Source organism: Xenopus laevis, chromosome 6L, assembly GCF_017654675.1.
Source record: "Xenopus laevis strain J_2021 chromosome 6L, Xenopus_laevis_v10.1, whole genome shotgun sequence".
In the NCBI taxonomy this organism is placed as follows: domain Eukaryota; kingdom Metazoa; phylum Chordata; class Amphibia; order Anura; family Pipidae; genus Xenopus; species Xenopus laevis.
In genome coordinates, this window is record NC_054381.1 from 58,725,259 (window position 1) to 58,747,220 (window position 21,962).

At 37.0% G+C, this 21,962-nt stretch overlaps 1 protein-coding gene across 2 annotated transcripts in view; it reads right to left on the bottom strand.

The window, feature by feature from the left end:
• The window catches only part of LOC108718976 (contactin-associated protein-like 2), a 1,054,026-nt gene that overhangs the window by 285,073 nt on the left and 746,991 nt on the right, over positions 1 to 21,962 (bottom strand). For both annotated transcript variants that reach the window (XM_041566089.1, XM_018267529.2), the window contains one exon: positions 10,629 to 10,735. In XM_041566089.1, the coding sequence (XP_041422023.1) occupies positions 10,629 to 10,735 (107 nt within the window). The remainder of the gene's footprint in view (positions 1 to 10,628; positions 10,736 to 21,962) is intronic.

Consider the following 21,962-nt stretch of genomic DNA (forward strand, 5'->3'; position numbering starts at 1 on the left):
CAAAAATGAAGCAGCAAGGGGTGGGACCCTTAATATCAGAGGGCGACCAGCTGGTTGATTCTGAACTGATTCTGTATTTTTTTGTCTGTCTACTCAAATAAGGAACCAGTACATGAAGGTTTCCTTCTTAATAGTCCTAATTCTAGTAATACAATTAATGATACATGGTTCACCCATTAGGATATTCAAAAGACACTAGAAAATGCTAAGATAAACAAAGGTCGGGTGCTCAGCTCTGTGTTTGCCAAACTTCTTTACTTAATTTTTCATTGAGGTCTGGCATGGTGCAGAGAGACTGGAGAATTGCTAATGTGGTGCCTCTATTCAAAAAGGTATCCAGTTCTCAGCTTCAAAACTATAGGCCAGTTAGTCTGACTTCAGTGGTAGGAAAGCTAGGGTTAATAAAGGATAAGATACTGGACTTCATAGCAAATCATAATACTATGAGTTTTTTGCCAGCATGGTTTTATGTGTAATCTTGCCAGACTAACTTAATTTCTTTTTATGAGAAGGTGAGCAGGGTCCTCGATTCTGGGATGCCAGTGGATGCGATTTACTTAGACTTTGCTAAAGCATATGATACAGTGCCACACAGAAGGTTACTGGTTAAATGAAGGAATGTTGGCCTGGAACATAGCATTTGTACCTGGATAGAGATGTCGCGAACTGTTCGCCGGCGAACTTGTTCGCGCGAACATCGGGTGTTCGCGCTCACCGGAAGTTCGCGAACGTCGCGCGACGTTCGCCATTTTGGGTTCGCCATTGTTGGCGCTTTTTTTTGCCCTCTCACCCCAGACCAGCAGGTACATGGCAGCCAATCAGGAAGCTCTCCCCTGGACCACTCCCCTTCCCTATAAAAACCGAAGCCCTGCAGCGTTTTTTCACTCTGCCTGTGTGTGCTGAAGAGATAGTGTAGGGAGAGAGCTGCTGCCTGTTAGTGATTTCAGGGACAGTTGAAAGTTTGCTGGCTAGTAATCGTTTTGATACTGCTCTGTTATTGGAGGGACAGAAGTCTGCAGGGGTTTGAGGGACATTTTAGCTTAGGTAGCTTTGCTGGCTAGTAATCTACCTTCTACTGCAGTGCTCTGTATGTAGCTGCAGTGGGCAGCTGTCCTGCTTCTGATCTCATCTGCTGACTGCTGCAATAACAGTAGTCCTTGTAAGGACTGCTTTTATTTATTTTTTTGTTGTTTTACTACTACTACTACTACTACTATAAGAGCCCAGTGCTATTAGTCTAGCAGTGTTGGGGAGTGGGACTGGTGTGCTAATCTGCTGCTCCTAGTAGTTCAGCAGCACCAACTTTAATTTTTTTTTTTAATATTCATTTTTTTTTATTTTACTTTTTTTTATTTTACTACCGCTGTAGTAGTGTATAAGTTGACCTTTTAGGCATTATTTGCCCTGTAGGCATTATTTGCACACTGTTTTCTTCAACCCGCCATCGAGCTGTGTGACCTTGTTCCCATTCTGTCTAAATATCCATAATATTACCGTCTCCAGAAAAAACACCGGAGTCACTTTTTTCAAGCAGCATTCATATATTTTACGTAATCCGTATCCACCGCTGTAGTAGTGTATACGTTGACCTTGTAGGCATTGTTTGCCCAGTTTTTTTGGCCGCAGCCACTGAAGCACAGAGGCCAGAAAAAATATGCCATATAAATGCTGAAAATAGTCATTTTTTGCCATACGTTGACTCAACGTATATGGCAAAAAATGACTATTTTCAGCATTTATATGGCATATTTTTTCTGGCAACTGTGCTTCAGTGGCTGCGACCAAAAAAACTGGGCAAACAATGCCTACAAGGTCAACGTATGGCAAAAAATGACTATTTTCAGCATTTATATGGCATATTTTTTCTGGCAACTGTGCTTCAGTGGCTGCGACCAAAAAAACAGGGCAAACAATGCCTACAAGGTCAACGTATGGCAAAAAATGACTATTTTCAGCATTTATATGGCATATTTTTTCTGGCAACTGTGCTTCAGTGGCTGCAACCAAAAAAACTGGGCAAACAATGTCTACAAGGTCAACGTATGGCGAAAAATGACTATTTTCAGCATTTATATGGCATATTTTTTCTGGCAACTGTGCTTCAGTGGCTGCGTCCAAAAAAACTGGGCAAACAATGCCTACAAGGTCAACGTATGGCAGTTGTTTAAAGAGAACAGTAGATTACTAGCCAGCAAAGCTACCTAAGCTAAAATGTCCCTCAAATCCCTGCAGACTTCTGTCCCTCCAATACAGAGCAGTATCAAGCAGATTACTAGCCAGCAAACTTACTATCATCTGTCCCTGAAATCACTAACAGCTCTCCCCCTACACTATCTCTTCCAAGCACACACAGGCAGATTTTTCAGATACATTTTTGCCCTTGATCCCCCTCTGGCATGCCACTGTCCAGGTCGTTGCACCCTTTAAACAACTTTAAAATCATTTTTCTGGCCAGAAATGTCTTTTCTAGATGTTAAAGTTCGCCTTCCCATTGAAGTCTATGGGGTTCGCGAACCGTTCGCGAACCGCTCGCATTTTTGCGCAAGTTCGCGAATATGTTCGCGAACTTTTTTTCCGACGTTCGCTACATCCCTATACCTGGATAGAGAACTGGCTAAAATATAGACTACAAAGAGTGGTGGTAAATGGAACATTTTCTAATTGGACCAGTGTTGTTGATAAACAATTATGATCTGTTTATCACAACTCTCTTAAACTCTCAAAACTTTCTAATTCATTACAAAGTAATACATAAAAAATAGTAAAACATAACAGAAATGATTGACATATAAATTATAAATTATCAATATATGGGAAACAGATAAACTGTGATACTAATAAAACCCAGTGTAATAGCAAGAATATCTATTGTCTGGGAAAAAACAGAAAGATCACAAATGTTGTTTTTGTTTGCTTCAATGATTTGCATCTTTCCTTAAAATGCAAATGCAAGATGTAATTGAGGATAGAAATGAAATTCTCTTTTCTAATATGCACAGGAATCAAGGATGTTTTATAAAGCATTCCATGGATAATCTTTTTCACTTATGCCTAGATTCCTTAGAGGGCTTTATGAAAAGATTGCATGAAATATAACTAAGCTAAAGCTGATATATATTTCACCGTAGGAGGCAATTGCCTGAAATTGAACACTTTCATGAAAATGTTAAGAATGTTGCCTTAACAAAACATAAAATTAAGTCAGAGAAATTCTGGGTATTGTAGTCCTGACACATTTGTCATTCTGGAGGCTGTGGCTGTCTATTTCAGCATGAATTTAAAAAGGAGAAACAACCATAATATTCAGCTGGTCATGTAGCACATGTACATTTATACTTATTTATTAATGTATTATAATGCTTGGCTTCCCTGTGTAACATTTCTACATTGTAAGATTGTACAGTGCTGTGTATAGGCATATATTCATGCTACTTACTAATCACAGTACCTCCTATCTTGGCCATTGCCATAAACATACATTTGTTCATAGCCACAACCCAATTGATCCTGATTTTTTAAAATTAACAAATCAACATAAATATTACTAAAGCAGTGCCTAGAGATACAGGCACTTCCCCTGAGGCAGGGGGTCTCTGACCTGCTGCTTGTCTAAGTATAAAGGAAGCTGAAAAAAGAAGTTTAGATATGAAGTGCTACTGTGCATGCCCTTCTTTTCTAGCTTCATTTGCATGTCATTGTCATATTCAAATCAAGAGGATCTAAAGGGGCATGTATAGTTGCGCTTCATGTCTGAGTTCTACATAAATTATAGATCTGCAATACTAACTTTTGTTAACACTGGAATAATATTGCTTGGGTACTTCAAATATATAGTTAGACCCATTTCTTAACACCACTGTTTAATTTCTATAGACACTAATGTACAATTAAAACAACATATTTTAAAATAGGGATGCACCGAATCCAGAATCCTTGTGCATGGCCGAACCGAATCCGAATCTGAATCCTAATTTGCATATGTAAATTAGGTGTGGGAATGGAAATTGCGTGACTTTTCATCACATCACAAAATTCCCACCTTTTCCATTCCTGCCCCTAATTTGCATATGCAAATTAGGATTAGGTTCAGTATTCAGCCCAATTTTCCATGAAGCATTTGGGGATTCGGCCGAATCCCAAAAAGTGGATTTGGCATCCCTATTTTAAAATTACAGTAGTTTACTTTCCTCTTTCTTGCTCTCTCTTCTGACGAAAAACTTCTGCTAATTAACTTTTCATTTCAGCTTAATTGACTTAATTATCCAATTTAATAGGACAGCAAGTGAGATGACAATTAAAAATGATTTATCTACTATAAAAGTATGAGTGCCTGATTAATTAATAATTATAAACCTTAAAAACCTATTTTGAACACTGGATACGTTAATAAATTGAATTCTTTCTCCCTGCATGATAATACACACCGGGCATTTCAGGATTTGGTCAAGTTAGCGCAGGGCCGGGCCAAGCTGACCGGGCACCCTAGGCAACTTCGCATCATGGTTGGGCATTAACAGACGGGAGCGGATGCGGCTGAGGGCGCAGTGGGGAGGGGAAGTGGCAGAGGGGAGGGCAGACCAGCAGAAGGAAGTGACTATGAACTAGGAGTAGGCAGAAGAGGTACCTGTGCAAGCCCTACTATTTTTGTGCCCTAAGCAGGTACATCTTCTCCCTGCTAATAGTTCCGGACCTTAGTGAGCAGTTCTTTGCCCTTTTTTTCATAAAAAATGATTATATTTGACCATTCAAAATTGTTAAATACAAACAAACAAATTGAAACAGGTTTAAAAATTTCCCAGACAGTCTAGAGAATTTTATTAAATAAGAAGGATACTGAAGTGCACTCAAGTAGCAGTATATCAGCAATATATCATTTCTAGTTGAGAAGGCACTCTATGGTAGTCTTTTTGAATTGTTGAGAGGAGGTGGGTACCAGGTCAGAACTGGCTCCCAGTACTGAGAGGAGGGAAATGTGGCCAGTTTGGCAATAGCTGGTCCTTCTGTGTGGGAGTGAAACATATTGTTTGTGTTTGCTGGTGGGCAGAACAGTATGTGATGGCAACAAATGGACTGCACAGTTTAGGTGGCATAGTATCAGATTTCTGAAATTAGAAATGGAGATCTGTCACAGCACTTTCTATGTAGCAACTTCCCCCTCTAGCAGAATTAAATGTGCTACTTTTCATAAATAAAATGGACTATAAGGTCTTTTAGGGTTCTTTAATATACATTGTATGATCCCCAGAATGCTAAATACACCACTCAACAATTTCCAGGCATTGTTCAGACACAGAGGAACTGTTCACAGAATGTGTTTTGCTGATAGCACAAGCCTGTCATGCTGCAGACACACTTTCTGGTGCTCTGGTGGGTTAATAAGAATAACGTATTGGGTTCGGGTAGGTTGAAGAGTTCAAGGGCTTTTGGCTGAGGGAAGACAGAAAGTATTTACTGAGAAGTTAGATGTTGCAAAAAAATATGCTGACTAAAAATAGTATAGGAGCTGTGAAAAGTATTTTTTTTCTCATACATCAGCACACAGAGATTTGACATAGAGAAATCTATCTTACATTTCAACACTGATTTCCGATAAAATTTCTCTTTTTAAACTCTCTGCAGACTAGTAATGACATAACTATAGCAGGTTTGTTGATCACAATGTCCAGTCATTTTTCTTAATAAACGCCTGGTGACTCAGAGATACCTTTGACCTATACATATGTTGTAAGTATTTTAAGACTTTTAACAAAAAAAGCAGGTGATCTTCTTTGCTTTATGGATTATTCTCCATTGTCATACAGAATGCATTGGAATCATTTATTGTTTCTGTTTTCATAAAGTTTAATTTATAATCTAAAACGTGCTTTGTTAAACTATGGATTGATGTCATTTTTAGCATTGATGCTTTTTGAATGACAAGGGTTAGTGCAGGGGAGCCTTGACCTGACTAGAAAAGGAGAGTGTAAGGTGGATGATCAAATAAGAGCTAGGAAAAGGGTGAGTTGTGTAGCTTATATAAACAATGCAAGACTTTCCTTGGCCTCTTTTCCATCATAGACAGAATGGAGCAATGTCCCACCCTATTAGGTGGTCTTGAGAGGCGGTGGTGGAGTAGGTTAGGATGATGCCTCTTGATTTAAAGCTGTGGTGAAAGGGGGGATACTTTCCAGAGTGGCAAGGGTAGGCAGCCTGGTTTTTAATTGGGCAGCCCAGTTCAAAACTGCCTACCTGGTCTTTAGAAGTCTAAAAATTGCACAGCTCTGTGTCCTGATTGCCACCACATCATAGCCCACCCCTAAACATCACGCCCACTTCCTAAAATGTCATGACACATTCCTGGTGTCATTGGTACTGCCCCTGATGTCCCCATCCCAGCCCACATCTGGATCGCATTGAAGTGAAAGATGGTAACCCAAGATAAGGTCTGGTTAGACTGAACTTGCTTCCCTTTGCCCATCGAGAATTATTCTCAATGGATGGCATGGCAAGTGGCTCATTCGCTCTTGAGGTTTCATGCTCTCAGCAAACATTTTGGTGCTGCCGGTGGTTTATCTTATTTGTCATACTGGGGATCATTATAAACAGTAACTCATAGCAACCAATATCTGATGCCATTGGTAACTGCCCAGGTGCAAATTTGCCTAGTGTTTATAAATTACCCCCACTGTGTTATGCTTGTAACTGTACAGCTTATTTGATATTGGCCATCTTGGGATTGTAGTGTGCCGAAACACTATGGGGCAAATTTACTAAAGGGCGAAATGGCCGTTGCTAGCGAAAATTCTCCAGAAATACCATGCGAAGGGACATCACTAATTTACTAACAGGGTAGAGGACAATTCGATAGCGAAAGAGTTCATCGCTAACACACCCTTTCTCCAGGCAAATTCCCGCTCAGGAGAACGATTGTTACTCCACAAATTCACTAAAGTGCGAATTTTTCATTACATTACCCCTTTCACCAGAGTTTCCTTCACCAGGTTATACCTGGCAAACTGATAAAATAAAGCTACATCCTCTTCAACCTTTTGTCAGTGACATATTATGTTTGGCAAAAATTTATAAAAAAGAAAAAAAAATGCCGGCGCTGAAAACTCTGGCGAAAGGGGTAACATAATTGAAAATTGCACTTTTAGTGAATTTTTGGAGTAATGATCGTTTGCCTGAGCAAAAATGCACCTGGCGAAAGGGTGCAACACTTTATTAGCAATTAACTCTTTCGCAAGCGAATTGTCCTCTTTGCCTGTTTGTGAATTAGCAATGGTATTTCTAGCTAATTTTCACTAGCGATGGCCACTTCGACCTTTAGTAAATTATCCCTTATCTTAAAGGAAAACTATACCCCCCAAACAATGTAGGTCTCTATTAAAAGATACTGAGTAAAACAGCTCATGTGTAAAACCCTGCTTCATGTAAATGAACCATTATCATAATAATATACTTTTTTAGTAGTATGTGCCATTGGGTAATCATAAATAGAAAATTGCCATTTTAAAAAATAAGGGCCTCCCCCTGAGATCGTAAGATTCACTGTGTACACATACAAACCACATGTAAGGTCACATGAGCCAATCAACAGACAGAGTTCTGCCTTTTGCTTCCTCACTTCTTCCTGTTACAGTTAGAGTTGTAGTATTTCTGGTCAGGTGATCCCTGAGGCAGCACAGATACAGTCACGAAATGGTGGCTCAAGGCAAGAGATGTAAAAGGGCAATATTTATGTAAATATATATTCCAGTTTGGTAAGATTCTTTAATATGTCATTCAAATTAATATAAACTAACTGTTGCTTAAGTATTCGTTTTGGGGGTATAGTTTTCCTTTAACTTCTAAAAATACATATAAATCTATTTTTTCACCAAACATACCTGACCTAGAAAGAGGCTGAGATTATGATGAATTGGGCAGATTAGAGGTAGACAAAAATTGCTAAAGTTGTGGCATATTGTGGGGTTCCTAAATTGCCTAATTTTTGGGAACTCAGACAATGTGAGGTATAGGACAGGCTCAAGGAAACAAAATACAATAAAACAGTATAAAATATTACTGAAAACCTGTAATACAGGTACAAACCATTTTTGATCAATTCACACAATGGGCAGACCCACCACACCATGCGTTTAAATGGCTTGATTTCAGGAGGAGTTGCTTGTCAGAGATAGAGGGTGTAGGAGTCTTTTAAAAAAAATCTAAATCATTCTTTATCTATGAGTTTCTAGATTCAGAAGGCAACGTTTTTAACAGTTTGTAATACTATTCACAGTTCAAACCTGAATGTAAATGCTAATGTTAAGCTCAATTAAGTCCCATTTCATTATGAAGCAACAAAAGAGGAGAAGGGTTTCTCTTGAACCTTGGTTGCATGATACCAGCTAAATTCCTCAGCCCATTTTTCTGCAGATGACCTATGTTAATATAATCCAATAGCTTTATTCTACTTTTAGCTGGAAGACTGAAAATAGGTTTTTAAATTGTATTTGATACAACAGAACAAACAGATCTGTTTTTATCTGTATTATTCAAAGTGTATGTATAATGCTGTGCTGTAAAAACAGGGATTAACCTGCCTTTTTCTAACAAAGGAGATCTCCAGAGCAGACCGCAAACAAAATACATGCTTGATATTGCTAAATTACAAAGAAATTCCTTCTGTTCTATTACATTTTATATAATTATGGATATTTTAGGGATATCATTCTGATTCTATTTATTCTTCATCTTTTTCAAGACAGTCCACCTGTCTGTATATCACTTACAATTAGTGATGGGTGAATGAATTCGGCCTGCATGAATTCACAGCAAAAAATCTGCCGCGGTAAAAAAAATTGTGCACATGGCAGAATAGGCGCGCGCATAAAAATGTGCGTCAAAATTATTCAGGTGCCCATTGACTTTAATGCATTTGAAGAAAATAGGCGTGGATATAAAAATTGTTGCGAGGGTCAAAATTGACACGCTCAAAATAATTTTGAAGCCCATTGACTTAAATGCATTTAGCAAATTTTTCTTTTTCAACACAAATTCGGGACAATTTCGCCCATCACTACTTACAATTTGCAACAATATAACAACCACAAAGCTGGTTATAATAATTCCATATAATTTTAAAGGGGTTGTTCACCTTCCAACACTTTTTCCAGTTCACTTGGTTTCAGATAGTTCACCAGAATGAAAGACTTTTTCCAATTACTTTCTATTTTCTATTAATGGTTTTAGAGGTTTTCGGGAGTTTTCAATGCTAACTTTTGTGTAACAATATAAAAAAAAATCGTAGTTATTGTGCGACAACTTGAAAAAGTTGCAGTTTTCTGGACTTTTCAGCGACTTTTCCCATTTGTACTTTTTTCATTTCAATTTTTTAATAAAGGTCACGACATTCATAGTTTTAGAGAAAGTGTGTTTAAAACCACTAAAATCCAACCTTTGATAAATAGGCCCCCATGATCTTTCTTTGATTCATGGCTTTAGAGGTTTTTGGGAATTTTTATTGCTGACTTTTGTGTGACAATACGAAAAAAATCTTAAGTTATTGGTTGAAGTTGAAAACTTGCTGTTTTCACAACTTTACTCGTTCTTAAAGGAATTGTTCAGTGTCAAAATAAAAACTGGGTTAGATAGGCTGTGTAAAAAAAAAATTCAATATATACAGGCTTTGCTCAATAATGCAAATAGTGCTCTGAACACCCCATGTGGGTTTTCTGCTAGATTTTAACTGGTACAAATTCAGACTGCTAAGGGAACAAAAATTAAAAAAACAGAACATATAAAAATCAAAATAGTGTACTAGTACCCATACGTAATCACACACACACATACTTTTTACATCACTTATAGTGAGTGACTGCCTTTTTTTCCCACACAGATGCTGTATGATATTAGAAATGATGCAAAGCTGCCTATCATCTAACATTCAGATATCATCTTACTGACAGCATCTAGTGATGTATGCCTGGATTCCAATAATTACTATTCCTCATCCTCACTAGTTGAGCAAGTTACATTTAGATGTACTGTAAAAGGCACACAATTATAAACATGCAAATGCGTTCACACAGTGGACCTCATAAGCAATCACTGTCAACTATGTGTGTGTTCTGCACAACACCTTCACACGATGAATGTGTCAAAAGCTTCATTATTTTTGTTAATATAACAAACATGGTAATGCTTATGAATGCAAGAACATGTTGCATTTGAATTTAAATGATATATCCTGAAAACTGAAATTTAGTAAACATATGGTGGACTTTTTTTAAAAAAATATTTTGAACTTTTTTTTTTTACCTTGCCTTACAAGTTGTAAATTAGCGCTGTAAATGCCACTAAAACCATTATTTTGGGATAGTAGTTTGAGTCGATAGCTCAGGCTGTAAACAGCAATGTGTTTCTAATTAGTGATGGGCGAATTTATTCGGCAGGCCCGAATTCACGGTGAATCTCCGCGTTTCGCCACCGGCGAATAAATCTGCAAAATTGCTGCGACAATTCTAGGCCGTCAGAATTGTCGCCAGCATCGGAATTGTTGCCGGCATCAAAAATATTTGGACGCTGGCATCAAAATTCGCGTTTTGTGGGAGAAATTTGCCCACCACTATTTCTAATGCTTTACATTTAACTGTTATACTTACAGTTGTGGCACGTTGCTCCTGTGTACCCAGTTCCTTCACAGTTGCATGTCATGCTGTCCCAAGTCTGAGTGCACCTCCCGCCATGTTCACAGTTATTAGGAACACATCTGCCAAAATGATAATGAGGAGATACTTTTATTAGTGACCGAATTTCAACCTGCCTGTCTACAGTCTTAGCAAATAATCTTCATTAATACAAACCGTATAATGAACGGTGATGGCATATTCCATTTGATGGAAAATGATATGTGGCATCCAATAACACCAATTTATACAGAGTAGTACTTGAGGACATTTGCTGATAGAGCAGATTAGCTTCTCTAAACTCCATAATTGTTAGAAACAAGGGAGCAGACATTAGAGCACAACAACAAAAAAAAGAAATTTTCTTGTATTTTTCCTGCTTTTCTCCAGCGCCCAGGATTTGTAACACACCATACAAGTGTAACAGCATACAAAAAGATTGGAGTGATTTTCGAAGGCTACTTTTCATCAGTAAAAGGGTAATGAGGTGGCTGTGTGCCTGCTGGCTTTGATGGAAAATAATCAGCCTGCATTGCAAAGCATGGGTATTCGACTAAGGAGAAAAGGCATTAAGCAGCAAATCTTGTTTTAGAAGTTGGAATGATTGTATCTTTGCTACTTCAGCCCCTCCGGATGTAATTCCTGTTGGCCTCAGGCACTGTGTCTTTAGAATAAACCGAAGCATCAAAATACCTTTAAACCCAGAGCAATGCAAACAGTTGTATTATTTATTTAGAATGCTATGCTAATTATCTATTCACTTTTAATATATATTGCTTAATTAATCATTGCTTAATTTCATGCAGTTCATACATTTTGAGGGCCATTCAAATTGGCAGAAGAGTTAACACTGTCTAAATGAAAGAGTAGGTTTTAAGACAATTCTCTATGATATCATATAACAATATAGAAACAATGGATGATATACATTTTTAAAAGTGAATTACAGTTGACTAAATGGGAACTCTCCATCTTTGTATTCATTTGTTTAGGATTTTGAGGCATATTTATCTAAGGGGAAAATATACCCTCCCTTTTTGACATGAGGTCATTTACCTGGGCTTATATAGAAAAGATGCATAAACACTACATGTACTTCCAGAAATAAATATAAATGTATTTTTTTTTCGTAACATACCTGATTCCACAGATTTAAAGAAATCCAGATAACTCTTAAGAGAGACTTCCCAACATCCCTTAGACAAGCAATGTAATGCTTGTCCCCTTACTTAGTTTGTGATAGATAGTCCCTTAACCTTTGTAAAGTGATAGATAGTCCCTCTGCTTTCCAGAAAATCAGTGCAACACAAACTATGGTAATGTAAAGGGACTTCATGTGCCAGAATCTATCACATTACAATGGAAAAATATACTGTATGTGCAGCCGATGCATTAATGTCTAAGTGGATGTGAACAGAAATCGACTATCATGGGTTCCTTTCAATCTGTGGCATTGGGTATGTTTTGTTGACTTTTAGTTCAGATAGTGGTATATTTAGGGGTATATTTTCTCTTTAAGAGAATAGAGAGATTTGAATATTTCTTGTAAGTATTGCTGCTAACTCACAAGAGAATTCCACCACAATACTGTCTTCCGCCTCCTGGAACTCTCTTTCCTAACATTGGGAGGGATTGAAATTCATTGATTTGTCTCTTTTTTCATCCTCAGTTTACTATATAATTGTTAACTAACTATGACTATTATAATTCACAGATATGTGCCACAGTTTTTTTCTTGTACTGTTAAAATGTTTCTCTTGTCATAGACCTTGGATGAGTTATCTAAGAACAGTGTTTTCCAACATTTTGCTCACCAACCCCTTGGATGTTGCTCCCAGTGGCCTCAAAACATGTGCTGATTTTTTTAGTTCCTGGCTTGGAGGCAAGTTTTGGTTACATAAACGGAGCCTCCTGTAGACTGCCAATTCACATAAGGCAAATAGCCAATCGTATCCTTTAATTGGCAGCTCCTAGGAACTTTTTTTCATGTGCCTCAGCTCTTTTTACATATGAATGTGGCTCACAGGTAAAAAAAAGGTTGGGGACTAAAGCAAATAAACAGTTTCAAAAAATGTCTTTGCAAGATAATACAATTAGCAAACTGCATATTTAGCAAATAACCTGACACATGTTCTCATTTCCCCTCTTAGATTAAAAGTACATTTGAATCATTAGAGTGGTTTCAGATATCTTGGAATAATATTAGATGGGAAAGGCAAAATAAAGTCTTTAATGAACTGAAGAACTGCTGGATGATAATGAAAATATCATAGAAATGTGTATGTGTTATTGAGAATGATACATGCAGAATTAAATCAAATATTAACATTGTATTAGTGTCATTTTCTACACCAATGGCAGAACAGGGACTTTTCAATGATGTCCTTATTATTCCATGAATTGAAGACTACAATTGGCTAAAACACACCTTTATTGTCCCAGAGATCTGCAGGAGTATACCTAAATTATGATGCCATTGTTTTTGATAACTTTCTATACAGGCACAAGAAAACTGTCACAACTTTCTTTCCATTTTCATTAGTGTCCACTATTCCCACCTATATTGATTCCAGCCCTCATCACTAGGTTAAACACCATCTGTTAAGATGATTATAAGGACAGGAGGGATTTTGTAGATAATATAAAAGGCTAGAGAGCATGAGACCAATGCAACCTTTCAGGTGATACTGAAAGCTGAGCCAGTAAGCAGTCAGGAATCAAACAAAGCCATTACCTTCTTCTGAGGATCTAGTAGTAACAAAAATATAAAAAATATTTATATTCACCTTTTTTATTTCTAAACAAATCGTGAGAGTAAAATGAGAATAATTGCAAATTAGGTCAGATAGTAATATAGTCTTTCTCAACTGGACCACCAGTTCTCTTTACAAGTTCTATTTAATTTTTGAAAAAAGCTAAAAACTTCCAAAAATATTTTCTAAATTAAGCTTTTCATAAACACATGTATTATGCCTGTTTGACATATCTACCAAATTAGCAACTAGCCTTTATTTGCCTAGTGAAGTTCGATAAGTATGATTTGAATGGATTGCAGGGCTAGGGTATGCCGTATCCATGCTTGTGTACAATTCTCTATAAATATATAATGGATCCTTAAAATGATAAATGTGTGCGTGTTAACAAATTACAGCACATCTAACACTTAAAAAATATTTGTCATTATCTTTAATTTAAGTCTTGTTCTGTAGTAGAAAGTGTTCATGCACCAGCTCGTTGTGTTACATTTTTATATAATTGTTTGTGTTTTGTTTTGGCAGGTTGATGTCCTTGTCACCTGGGAGGTGAAGCAGATCTGATGCTTCATATTATATTTTGCATAATAACACAAGTGATGTACAGCTATTACACTACTGCTCTACATAATTACTTGTGGCACTGTGTCATCTCACTAGAATGAGTTTTGCTTTTCCAAGACAAGTGCTGGATTTTATTAAGCAACATTTTCCATGGATGAAAGACACAAAAACTGCAGGAACAATAAAGGTATAGTTATAGACGTACATCCTTTTTTTCCGAATAAACACTGTATACTAATACTAAATAACTGGCTTGCATATTTGTCCATCATTCAGATTGAATGTGTCACATGGTATAATTGGCAAAGGCGCAACAAACCACACTGAAATATGAAAAGTCTCATAAAACCTACTTACTTAAATGAAATTCAAAATCTCTATAAAGCTGTCCCAGTGGGCTCCCCTGCTCAATTACAGATGCAAGAAAAATTGCCTTCCTTGCACCATTATCTCCCTATGATTTTATTTCACAAGTAGGATTAAATTATACCATAGGATGGTAACCATTAAGTGCTGGCTTTTAGATCTAACACTGTAATTTACTGGCAGTTTAAATAATACCATAGAGTGGTAACTATCCAATGCTGGCTTTCAGACGTTACACTATAAACAAGTGGCAGCAAGACTGTTACAGCAATATATATGTTTAACGCTAGAAGAAAGCTGCTTACTCTTTCCAGTGCTGAATACAAACAGCAAATAAAGGAAACAGAGTTGGTTGCACCCAGAGTAGACAAGATCTCTAATGAACAATAGGATAGCATTTGTAATTAAGGAGCAAATAAATGAAAATTTAATTTAATATAAGCTTTACCAAATGGAAATTAGAACCTTTCTAAATATGATCAATTAAAATTTCTCTACCATTTCTGAAACAAATTATACTTCAGTATCCCCTACTTGGAGTCAGATGTGAGATGGACAGTTAGATCAAGTACAATATACTGTAAGATGTGCTTCCTTTGTCTAGACAATGTATTAGAGCTAACTGTTTTTTAAAATAACATTGACACAAAACTTGAATGAAGTGAGACAGATTGCTGAGGGGGAGGGGGAGTAAAGGTTTACTTGATTTCAGAAATGCTACCATATTTTTTGGACCTGGGGTATTCCGGATAACAGATTTTTCTTTAATTTGGATCTTCATGCCTTATCTTAGTTTGGATCAAGTACAAGTTATTGTTTATTATTACAGAAATACAGGGAATCATTTTTAGAAATTTGGATAAAATAGAGTCTGTGGGAGACTTCCTTTCTGTAATTTGAAGCTTTCCAGATAACGGGTTTCTGGATAACTGATCCCATACCTGTATTTAGAAAATATCTTATTTCCACTGATAAAGCTCATAGCTTTTAAAAGCTCATAAATGTCAAGCAGAGCATTATTCCTTATTGGGCCCTATTGTTCCTTGCTGCAACCCTGCTTACAGGTAGGGATGAACTGAAATCCTTCATGAAAGATTTGGCAGAATGCTCAACTGGATCCGAACCCTCATTTACATATGCAAATTAGGCCCAGGAAGAGTGAAAGAGAACCGCCCACTCATTGTGTGTGTAGGGATGTGAAAATCTTTGACACCCTTACACATTACAGACAGGCACACCCCTAGTAATATGGACACCTCAGTGGGTCCTTATGGAGACCTTGTGCTTATGTCATCCCTGCAGTTCTCACAGTGGATGCTAGATGGCACTGTGGTATAATATAAAAGGGCTTGAAAGCCATAAGGTAGGGGCCATTGGTGCTGAACCTTTCCTCTGTTAGGCCACAGAGGGTAGGGGTGGTGGAACTTAACCTGAGTATAGAGAAGTGATAGTTATACCCTTTAATAGATCACTCTAGGAGTAGTGATGGGCGAATTTGCGCAGTTTTGCTTCACCGAAAAACTCGCGAAATTCACGAAACGGCGAAAAATTTGCGAAACGGTGCAGGCGAATTTTTGCCACGAATTTTCGCGGGCGTTTCGCGAATGTATTTGCTGGCGGCGAACCATGCAAATTCGCTGCGAATTTGCGCCTGGCGAATAAATTCGCCCATCACTATCTAGGAGTGATAGATAGGGTATGTAGTTGAGCAGCTCAAAGCTCCAATGAGGATATTAGAGGGATTAAGATCCCGGGTATTACTGACCCCACAGTAGGGCCTAAGTGTTAAACTCAGGGAAGTATGAGTTTCTGAGTTCCACCGAAGGTAATCCAGAATATTGGGGAAATACCTTCTAACAAGCTGCATTGCTCTCTACATGTACTCTTTTACTCTTTACTCTTCAGAGAGTCGTTCTATGTTTAATACAGTGAGTATACCTTGTTACATTGATTGATCTATGTTTTACTCTATGTTCCATGCTCCATTGTGAACTCTGGTTTTGGTTAATAAACTCAGTTTATTGTTTAAGCAAATAAAACTACTGGCGCCCACTTTCTTGTGCGTTGCACACAGTTACACTACACCCTGCCTCCACCCCGCTGCGAGGGCTTGCCCCTGAGAAAGAGAGCTCATCTGTGGTATCAGCCACAAAGGAAAGTAGCGTAAACTGCCCACACATAAAGTAGTTTACTATAGCGCTACATGTGGTTAAACACTTTTTTAGTCCCTTGTTTGTGCAATGTAAAGTCATGTGATTTTAGGGTTCGGATTTGATTCGCTGAATCCGAATCCTGAAGAAAAAGTCAGAATCCTGAACCGAATCCTGGATTGCATACCCACAGTACTTACAGGTCTTTAAAAATATTTTTAAATTTTTGTCATTGCTCTTAAATTTGCAAAAACACCTTTGAGGTGCTTTGTGCAGTAGTGCATGCACATATTTTCATAAAATCTATTAATTATTATTTAAGAGCATATAAATTTGTGCCCAGCCCTTAGTAGTCACTAAAGGGCAGCCATTAAGACCAGGGCCTTTATGTGGGCTGGGCCTCCTGATACTCCCTAACTTGTGTGCCTGAATGATGCTCAAGCAGGTGGGGTGAGACAAGAAGTACCTATATGTCTACCCCAGACAGCCCATTACTAATACAGCACTGATTAATGCACCAAAAACAGAGCTCAGAGGCTTGCAGCTATCATTTAAAAGTGCCATGCAGTGTGCAAAGTGCCATGTTAATATGTCACTATATACAATATAAATTATCTTTTGGTGCAAGTAATTATTCTGCAGTGTTTGCCTTTAAAGTTTGGAATGAAAGTGTTCATATTAACGTACAGTGACTGCAATTATGCTTGTGGCCACATTCACTACATTCTTTACCAATGTACTGATTATAAAGTTTTTACTATGTTAGAATTCTTAAAACAAGGAGCAAATAACAGAACTTTTTGCAAGGTAGCATTCTGAAACCATTTTTTTTTTCAACACAATTATCACCTCCTTATTTCCAAAGCTATTTGTGGAGATTCAGCATTGTCGGAAACCTTGTTTTCTTTCCCATCAAACACAACAGCTTTAAAGGTGTGAATGCAGGTTGGGAGCTTGGAGCTATGTAGCCATTATCACCAATACTGAGAACCTACTTCAATCAGTCAATGAATCGGCTGTTAACATAAACTCAGTTTCCTGTTTAACCAGAAACTGTTTGATTCCTTTCTAGCTGTGCTTTGAAGCTTTTTCTCACATATGGTGTAGGAAGCTAATTATTATGAAAATGAAAATCACATTTCAAGGGAAGAAAAACAAATATGGGAAAATGAGTGCCTAGCTGCTTTCAGTCCAATCTCGGGAAGTAGCTGCTGCTCTTTCAGATGTCAGTTTGCAGTTTCTCACCATGAAATGCTATGGAGTGTTTCTTCCAAAATTACGCAGTTCTGAAATATTCAGCGACATTTGATAACTTTCCCTGAGTCATATAAACAGAAAATAAAAGCCGCACACAATTTGTAGAATGCATTTGGTTATTATACTGTATAAAGCGTGTAGATATGAGATAAGAAAAACAGAGCTGCATAACAGATTAAATTGAAATAAAGTCACACGGGATACATTGCACTTATGGCCCTCCATAGATTAACTGCTTGGCCCCACGGTGCATTTTAGCCACTACATAAATCAACAATTGATGTTTGAATAATGTGACGTCCCTACTTTAAACTAAATCCATTTATTCACATAAAACAGTTTAGGAGCAAAATTCCATACATGAAGAAAATTCTGTTTTAGGAACACCAATAGAACTTATTTTCTACCAATAGTTCACATATACAAACGACTGATTTATTGTATTTGAAAAAAAAAGATATGCCTACCATTATATTTACATTTTTTAAATGTAAACTTTATTTGCAGGTTCAGCAGGACTAATGCTGTAATAGCAGCATTACCAAGGGTATGCATGTACATACTGCATACCTCCCAACATTTTCACGTTGCAATTTCTTTTTCGACCATGCCCATTTTTTTGTGGCCACACCCCTAATTACCATGTTCATTTTACAAAATGTGTCAGGTTATGAAAGTTTAAACACATTTTTGTGTTTTTTTTTATTTATTACAGTTTTGCTAATGAAAGTGAACTAAGCTGCAAGTCAGTTTCCCCAAGAGACCTATTTATCTTAAACTGTTACAATTGTTTCTTTTGCTTATCTTAAATTGTTACAAAACTATCTTAAGTGCACCTGCCATGTATTCTGGGCTCTCTGCCAAAAGCCAATAAATTTAGAAACTTTGTATCCTTTTTTCTGGCTATTCAGTGCAGGGGATCAAAGAGAAAGTTGGGACATTTCAGTAACAATCCGGGACTGCGGGTTGAGCTGTCAAAATTGGGACTGTCCTGTGAAAACGGTTGGGAGGTATGATACTGGATTATTGGGTACATTCTACAGGAATAGTTGAATGTTATCTTTTGTCAGGCAATGCCAATGGCTTGCTGAATAAACAGGTGCATTCATCAAGATCAGTGGTTCCCAAACTGTAGAGCTTGCACCATGAGGGGGCTTGGAGTAGTGGCAGGTGGTCTGAAGACCAGTTACAATAAATAAGTATTTGCTGCTTAGTTATTTTTGAAACTATGATACACTAAAAGACACATCTCTAAAATCTAAAAAACTGATACAATGATATATTCCTATACCTATACTCATTTTATGGGATAGGGGGAAGGTTGAACCTTCAAGTGTGGCTTGAACAGAACCTTCAGCTAGTGACAAGATTGGCTGATTCCCAAACAATCACAAGGCAACTGCCAGATCCTTTTAGACCCCTTTGCAGTAAAGAGTGCCATTATCCCAAGGGTAGGAGTCTTCTAGGTCATCCTTATATGATGCTAAAACCAACTAAAACCTCACACTCTCTTAATAAATACAGGGGGCAGCAACACTACTCTTAGGCACTCCTGGATCACTTCTTACATAACCACAAAGAGTAAGCCAGCAATACAAAGAAGAAATCTCATTTTAATCTTTTGTCCTTCATCGCTTCATAAAGCTTACCAGCCAGGTGAAAAAGGAACTCTAGACTGACTTCTCCAAAACAGATTAATATTCCATTAAAATAAAATTTAATGAATAACTGTATTCTTTAAAAAGGGATACACAATGTTGTTTCAAAAAACATCCCTTTAGCAAATACACCACTTCTTAACTAGTAGGTGCTAGGGACTTTTTAGAAATCCAACACTATTGAACAATTATAACTATTAAACAGCTTATATATTATGTATTTTGAATGCATATTTGTGCATTTTTATCAAAGTCAGCATCAGATATGCATGGACTCATGGACTATGATATGAAATTGAAGAAGAGGTACTATTTAACTTGGTTGATATAGCTCGCTGATTTGATATGTCTGGCAATCTAATTGTATAAACATGATAATGTTATTTAAAGAAGTCTATGGAGGCCTTGGGCAGGCTGTGGGGCATAAATACACTTGCAGTGTTACGTCCAACCTGGGACCTCCAGTTGACATGAAGCAGACTATTAGTAATGAACAATGTTTATACATCTAATGAACAGTGCTTATACAGGATCATGTACTGTATAAGTAAAAAATAATAAGAAAAAAAGTTGCATTGGATATCCATTGTCATCTCATCCCGAAGGGGGGACAGAGATACAGAAGATGACCGATGTGACCATCCCCATATGTTGCTAATTAATTTGTTTTTCCAATAGGGTTACAAGAATCTAAACAGGTGCCAGTACATTGTTACCACTGTGTCAGCACCTCTGTGATCTATAGTACTTAATAGGTTATAAGGTGCATAAAAGAAGCCACATACTTGTACGGCAGTGTAAAGAATGCAAGTTTTAACCCAAAGCCCAGATAATGGGTGAGTGCAGGTGAAAAGCAGCCCTGTACTTACTGTATGCTTTATGGAAGAGGGTTATTATTTATTTTGCTTTTAATAATAAAGATACATATTATTTTAAATACTCATTTAAAATAAAAATATAGGAAAGGAAAATATACTTGCTGCAGGGGTATAAGCAGTATTGAAAAGAACTTGAAATACCCGGGAAAGCATTTACACATCATATAAATGTTATCTGCCTTTAGAAAATTTAACACCATTTCTTCAATACATCAGATTTTTATTGTATAATACCTTTCATTTCTCTGATAGGGCTTGTATTATCTAAGGCTCTACTGAACACAATAAACTGTGTGGGGCTTTGTTCAGGCAACAGATAAAATATGGCTGCACACAGCAAAGCAAACTCAGTGCAATGAAAAAACATGACTTCTGCTTAAAAGAAAAAAAATTACAGTACAGGATAGATATAAATAGCATGTGAAGAATCAAATGAATGAAGTTCCTTTTTTATTCCTTTTGCATAGTATTAAATATATATCAGTCTGGGACTGTGTATAAAACTGTACAAAATATAGGTACTTTCTGTAATAATTGATTATTCAAATAATAAGAATCTGCAATTTAATTCCGTAATCAGGTAAGTGAATATACTGTAGGTAGAAAGTAAAGTAGTCACATATATGCACACACATACATAGCACTATTCTCTGGTTTGTCCCTAAACTGTTGCCTTATTACTGATAACAGTAAGCCCATTTCACTTTTCTTGTATGGGGATAAATATTCCAGAATCAAATATAAAACTGGCCAACTTGTAAACAGAAACAATGACAATTAAGCTTAGCTTATTATCATGCAAAATTTACCTTTATGAACATTACACCCAATATATTTTAGATGCATGCTGCATCATTTTGGGTGCAAAAGTAAAGGGAAAACAGGCCAATATAAGATCTGACCCCAGACACACATTTTGGAATACAGGCAGCCCCCAGGTTAGGTACGAGATAGAGTCTGTACATTAGTTCTTAAGTTGTTTGTATGTAAGTTGGAACAGGTACGTTTACTTATTAAATGCAATTTAGACATGTTTGTCTTAACATAGTATTTATTTTTACCTTTCTGTGCTCTGCAGTAGACAACACATGCCAGAGGGGATTGGGCAGGTGGTTTATTAAAGCCAAATGCTAATAAAGGCCAATCAAATCACAGTACATTACTGTAACAATGTAATATTCTCCATTTGTAAGTATGAGTTTTATGTAAGTCGGGGACTCCCTGTACTCCTCATTTCACAGTTGTTTCATTGTAAATAATAATTGTGAATAACTTTGAGTATGGCATAGACATTGATATTCTAAGACAATTTGCAATTGGTTTTGATTAGTTGTGGTTTTTCCACAATGAGACACAGAATTATGAATTGGAGAGGAACTGAATGGAAAGATAAGAAATACAAGTTACAATAATAATAAAATTGTAAAGTCCCCTGTTTAAAATCTCTAAAGAAGCAGAAGAAGGTGGCAATTCAAAACCAATAAAAAAATAAAAAAATGAAAACTGATTGCAAAGTTGATAGGAACAGTACATTCTATAACATAATAAAAGATAACTTAAAAGGTGAACTGCCCCTTTAAAGGTAGAGTGATATTTGGTGCAAAATTATTGGGGTCATGAACATGTTGGATTTTTCAAACCTGGTGCTAGTGAAGGCTGAATGAGCACTGATGGACATGATCTT